A 6,679-nucleotide genomic window follows, 5' to 3' on the forward strand; every position below is an offset into this window, starting at 1 on the left:
CAAATTTTCGGTAAAATTGCCGATGTACTCCCAATATTATCGGAAATTTCAAATTTCCGATATTTTTCATATACCGGAAATTTCAAATTTCCGATAAAGTTGGTGATGTGCATAGGAGGATATAGTGTGTTGATGAAATGTTGGTGATGTACATAGGAGGATGTAGTGTGTTAATGTAGTGAGTTTAAATTTCCGGTAATCAATTTTAAATTTTCGATAATGTGCATATGCTGCATCAACAAAATTTCTAATAATGGGCCGGGCTGTGAATCTATCTTCCGTGGCGGACAGCAGCCAGAATTTCGGTATGAATCTTGGCAGGATTGTTCTGAGTAATGGGCCGGATATCGTGGTTTGGAGTTCGAACGAGGATTTGGATTACTCAGCCAGAATCGGGTATGATAAATTGGCTGCTGTATACCAGACGAATCAAGTTCATGACGGCAGCAACAACAGAGTTGTGTTATCGTTTGCGAAGTGTTGGAAGACTTCGGTACCGTTTCAGATTAAGGCTTTTGGATGGCGTATTTTGCACGACAGATTGGCAACGAAAAACAATTTGTTAATTAGAGGTATTATTCATTCTCCTTCTGATTTGTTGTGTCCTTTTTGTCTCGACTGTGATGAATCTCTTCTCCATCTACTTTCTTACTGTTCTGTCTCGAGGGAGGTATGGAGCCGAGTGGCGATGTGGGCTGGTTTTGTTAACAGAGTCGAGGGCAATATCGGGCAGCATTTCTTAGTGTGGGCAGATTTCTTTAAGAAGAAAAAAGTCAGAAGCGGTAACGAAGGGATTGTTTGGTTGGCTGTGTGGTGGACGGTATGGAGGGCGAGAAATGAAATAGTATTCAATGACGAAAAAATTTCTGTTTCGGACTTAATTTGGGATATCAAGATTCTAGCTTGGAAGTGGTCTTTCATCCGAAATATTTCTTATACCAAATGTAATTTTTATGAATTCGCCAAAGATCCTGTGCGGTTTCTTAGTTAAGTTTCATTTGGTTAGCAATTTTTCCCGTTTTCTTCCTGTTGGAGAGTTTTGTAATGGGCTTGAGCACCCCTAGTGCTTTAGTTTATTAATATATTTGGCTTTTCAAAAAAAAAAAAAAACAAAATTTCTAATAAGCTATTGAAAATTTCAAAAAATTTAATATTTTACGAAAATAATTTGAAAAATTTAATATTTTACGAAAATAATTTGATAAAAATGCCTTTGAAGCGGTGACAGGTATAATATGGAGTTGGCAAATTAAATTCTACCAACTCAACTTAGGGAAGAATCTATCACGCACCCCCACATGACACCTTCACATGACAAATAATTTGACTATAATTCCTCTATATCATAAATATTATTTTTTTTAATCAAAATCAAATATTTTGAATTTTTTTTTCTCAAAAAATATTTTGATTACAAGATTTATTGACACATCGGTTTTCATTGATGTATGTGTTTTTCTCAACTTTTTGCTATAATATAGTATTTTTAACATAAAGCATGCATTTTTATCTCCTTGTTTTTAAATGGATGGTATCAATTTATAGGGTTATACGGAATTTGAAATAATCGATATAATTCAAATTTTTTGGATGCATTTTTATGGATTTTATAAAATAGTAGGTAAAAATACATACTACATATAAGATATTTACAAATTATCGATGAAAATACATATATCATACTAAATATTTTATAATTGTCGGTAAGGTTATAATTTTGGTTATCGAATTTTCTAAAAATTTTGGTACATGTAGGGGTGTAGTCGAATATTTTGAAAATCCGGTAGGTCAACAATATCTTGTTTTTTGTCTTTTTTTGTGTGTTTGGTTACGAGAAGAGGAATAGATAGCAAAATCATACCTAGATTGAAAGAGAGACCATATGCAGAGAGCTCCAGTGGAGGCGGTTGGGATGATGGAGACAATCATCTGCAAACTAGGACATGCAGAGTTATTCCCACTAATTCTCATTGTAGGAGGATCGATTAGTCTCGTTGACCATATTATCCAACATAGGGGAGGAAGAGTTGGTCGGTCTAGAGATCATGCTGACGAGTCAGATGTTATCGTTACTGATGATGTTGAGGAAAAGATGATTGTTCAGGATGATTCATAGGTGTCGATTCAGACTGATATAGAGGTGTGTGTTCATGTTGATACAAATGAGGGTTTCCTTGGTGGCATTTAGATATAGAAGTGTGGGGTATACTAATTTTAATTTAGGTTATTTTTATTTGTGAATCGCTAATTGAAAGTATCGATGATTTAAGTTGTTTTTATTTGTGAATCGCTAATTGAAAATTATCGATGATTTAAGTTTTATTTGTTACAGAATCGTGCTTCATTGAAGGTCTCCACTCATGGGTCAAAGTTGAAAAAATTCTTAGCAATGCAGATGTCAAATGAGGTTATGGAAATTGTTGTTGATGTTGGGTTGCTTTCGTTGGTTTATTGTTTGCTTACCTTGCTTGATGCTCCCTTGCTATATGCTTTTATTAAGTGTTGGCATAACAAGGCATCTTCCTTTTATATATATTCTCTTTGGTGAGATGAAAATTATCATGGAAGATGTCTCCAGCCTCTTTCATTTCTCCTTGTTGGTAACTTTTTCACCCCTCCGTTGATGAGTGACATGCCGCAAGTGTACGACAATGTCGAGTAGTATAAAAAGTTGTCGAACCTTAAAGACCAAATGATTGATTATCGAATTCTATCATATCTATGTGTAGCTAAACTAATCGAAAAATGGTTTCTAAATAAATTTTACAGTTGCAAATAAAATAAATTAAACAAGTGGAGTTTAGGACTCTGATTCATGTCTCTAATTCTCTTGCAAACTTCAAATTGTTATGAGAATAAAGTTAATTTCATAGAAAAATGGAAACAATAGACAACACCCACTTCGTCGGTATGTGTGTGTGAGAGAGATCAAAATTAAACACACAAAAAATACTGTTTAAATTTCTATGCATTTGCGAACTAACAAAAACAGACAAACATGCACGAGAGTGCCCGAGAGAGAAAGAGGGAGAGAGATCAAAATTAAACACACAAAAAATACTGTTTAAATTTCTACGCATTTGCAAACTAACAAAAGCGGACAAACATGCACAAGAGTGTCCGAGAAAGAAAGGGGAGAGATTAAAATTAAACTCACAAAAAAAATACACTTTAATTTCTACGCATTTGCAAACTAACAAAAGAGGAGAGAGAGAGAGAGAGAGAGAGAGAGAGAGAGAGAGAGAGAGAGAGAGAGAGAGAGAGAGAGAGAGAGAGAGAGAGAGAGAGAGAGAGAGAGAGAGAGAGAGAGAGAGAGAGAGAGAGAGAGAGAGAGAGAGAGAGAGAGAGAGAGAGAGAGAGAGAGAGAGAGACGAGAGAGAGAGAGAGAGAGAGATATTTTCACGCATTTGCGAAGTAACAAAAGCGGATAAACGGATATGGGAGTGCCCGTCTAAATGCTAAAAAATAATATACTAAATATAATGTCTCGGATCAAACATGTGTGCAATTAAATATCACTAATCAACTGATCTATCCACACAAAAGAGAATTGTTTTTTGGGTTAAATATACAACACCTCCCTGTAATATTAGCGATATTCGCTTTAAGCCTCTGTAAAAGATTTTTTTTTAAAACCCCTTATAATTTCAAGATTCTCTCAAATACACCCCTGACTGCAATGTGGCAGTAAAGATTCTCTCTAACTGTTCAGATGGCAGTCCACGTGATATTTTTGTGTTCCACGTGTAATTTTTAATTTAACTTTCTTTATTATTTTGTTCGACGTGGATTTTTAACTTTTTTTATTAATAGTTTTTTAGATTTTCTTAAATAATTTTTTAAAACCATTTGACACAATATATGTCAAGACATTAAGTATTGGGCTACTTTAAAAGTGCTAGTGGGCCAATAATATCATGGTCTTTAAGTCCAATTTAATGTTTTAATGACTACTTTATAAATAGATTTTTAAAAAAAATATATTGATAAAAATAGTTTAAAAAAATGTCAAAAATTATAAACGTGAAAAATAAATAATATTACATAATATAAAAAAAAAAACAAAATAAAATAATTAAGGAATTCCACGTGGCATTAAGGTGGCTTTTAAATATTAAATTAAAAATAAAATTAAAATCCACTTAGACTGTCAACTCATTTAAAAATAGAATCTGGGATCAACAGAGGCTATAGCGAGAGAATCTAAAAATTGTAAGGGAGTTTTAAAAAAAAAAAAATTTACCAAGGAATAAAAATAAATTTCCCTAATATTACAGGGAGCTTTGTATATTTAACCATTATTTTTATTCTCACGTTTTCTTAAATACTAAGTCTGTTTAAAAGTATTTTTTAAATTAGAAAAAATATATATACGGTTTTTTCCACCTTTGAATGGTTTTTCCCTTCATTTTTGCGTCGCCAACTTTAAATGATTGATGTCGACAAAATGTGTTTTATTATGCCTGAACACTTCTTTTGAAGGAAGTCAGTTTCTAAGAAAACGTGGGATGTCATAGAACCATGTTTGCTTTTCCATTTCACTGAATTTCCAATTCATTTCTAAGGATTTAGAGAAGAGGAAAAAAAACTTCCAAGACACTAAAAAATTCTACACCGAAATGACCTAAGCAATTTCCTTGTTGGAGGTGGGTTATAATTCCATGGAAAGTAGCATGATAAAGAAGACAATACCAATTTACCAAACCAGTTTTTTTAGTAGATAATTACTAAAGTCAGTTTTAAACAATAGTTATGAAAACATATTTTAATATTTAAATTTAATAATATTCACGTTAACCTAGTGGTAGTGAGGCTATGTCTACCGCTTATAAGCTCATATGATAATTTAAATATGTTAAGGAACGGTCTGTTTATCACTAGTTTATAACTTATTTTACTAGTTTATAACTTATTTTTCAGACGCTATTTCAAATAGCATTTTAGTTTTTTTTCATTTATAATTTATTTTAATTTCAAATTAAATAATTATGTATTAAATATTTTTTATGTAATTTTATATTTATAAGTTACTTGAACCACTAATTTTATCAAACACTTCAATTAGCTTATCAGTTATCAGTCGCAGCTAGGGGTGGCAAAACCTGCAGTGGCCCGCCGGCCCGCGCACCCGCCAAAAAATGGCGGGTTGGTTGAGGTTTTAGGCCCGCCGCTCGCCTAAGCCCGCCCCGCCAAAATCCTCCGTCCGTCATAGTCCGTCCCGCTAAAGCCCGCCGCTCATCTCCCGCCTCTTCGTCAAAATCCGCTCTTTTTTAGTTAATTGTAATAATTTTATTTCTTGATGATTTTATTTTATACATTTATTTGTGAATATATGCAATATTTTTTAAATAAAATTTGTTAAAAAGATGGTTCGTAAAAAATTGTTCTAAACTATGTGAAAATCTAATTAAAATGTAAAAAAAACTTATTAAACTATTAAAAAATGAAAAAATAAATAAATAATTAATAGGCGGGTAAGTCTGCCGCCCGCCGACCCGCCACCTTGGCCGGACGAGCTAGGTTTTTATGTCCATTTAAACTTGGCGGGCTTGCCCGTTCCGCTGTTTTTTTGGCGGACATATGGCGGAGCGGACCGCCCGCTTTGTCACCCATAGTCTCAATCATCAGCCATAAGCTATAAACTATCAATCACCAGCCATTAGCTTTAAGCTATCAGCTAGCTTATCAGTCAACTGTTATTTTTATCAAATAGACCTATATGTCATAAAAACTGTGAACTCAAAATCAATTATTAAAATTTGTTATCTCTTTTAACAATAAAGTTTGAATGCAGAGCTTATTATATTAGTTGTTGTAATTTATTATAAATAGTTATTAGTTAATTAATTTTGTTTTAAGTTGGTTAAAATTGATCATGATCATTGTATAAAATTATATAAAATGTATCAAGTATTAAATGTAAACTACATATTATCATTGAAGAAATACTAAATAGTTGAATAACTTCACATATTATTTCTTATCTGAGTTATAATATTATTTCTTATCTGAGTTATAGTTGTTCTTCATTTAACAAAAGTAATTAATAGTTATTTTAATTATTTTAATTATCTTAGTCAGGTTGTTGTTAGTGTTGATTCAAGGTGGCTTATAGGAAGATGTTAGTGGGCTACTTACTTGACAGTTATAGAGGTTCCGTTAACAGAATTCTTTAGTTGGTTATTCCATCTTATATAATTAGAGAATCAATTTAATAACAGTAAACATGAATTTCTATAATCTTTCTCTATTTCATATGGTATATGTTAAGTCATAAAAAGATCATCCCCTTTTTATCTCCTTCCAAAACAAAACACAAGCAACCCACAACAAAAATCGATCGACCGCAAAGCTCCATGGCAGCCGAATTTACAACAACCATTCCTAACCCTGTTGATGGCGCTCGCCTGTTCATCATCGTGCATTTCACCAATGCTATCAAACTCTCCCCCACCAACTACATCACTTAGAAATCTCAAATCCAAGCCACACTCACCGATTATGATCTCTTTTAATTTCTGAGTGGCGACAAACTTGCACTGCCTCCAACAATCACAATCGGCACAACAACAATCACGATCATCACCAATCTAGCCTACACCACATAGATGCGCCAAGATCAACTCCTCTATGGAGACTTGGCTGGCACTCTCACAACACAATTAGCACCCCTTGTCAT

General features: G+C 33.1%; 1 protein-coding gene across 1 annotated transcript; it reads left to right on the forward strand.

Annotated features, from left to right (window-relative positions):
- Positions 1-253: 253 nt before the first annotated feature.
- LOC131630531 (uncharacterized) lies at positions 254-991 on the forward strand. The gene has a single exon (XM_058901310.1). It carries the CDS (start codon positions 254-256, stop codon positions 989-991), a length of 738 nt encoding a protein of 245 aa, XP_058757293.1.
- The last annotated feature ends 5,688 nt before the right edge of the window (positions 992-6,679 follow it).

The sequence above is a fragment of the Vicia villosa genome, unplaced genomic scaffold (genome assembly GCF_029867415.1).
Source record: "Vicia villosa cultivar HV-30 ecotype Madison, WI unplaced genomic scaffold, Vvil1.0 ctg.000691F_1_1, whole genome shotgun sequence".
In the NCBI taxonomy this organism is placed as follows: domain Eukaryota; kingdom Viridiplantae; phylum Streptophyta; class Magnoliopsida; order Fabales; family Fabaceae; genus Vicia; species Vicia villosa.

Bases quoted from the DNA above. Each gene is read 5' to 3' on its own strand.
- LOC131630531 (XM_058901310.1), top strand. From the start codon at position 254: ATGGGCCGGGCTGTGAATCTATCTTCCGTGGCGGACAGCAGCCAGAAT.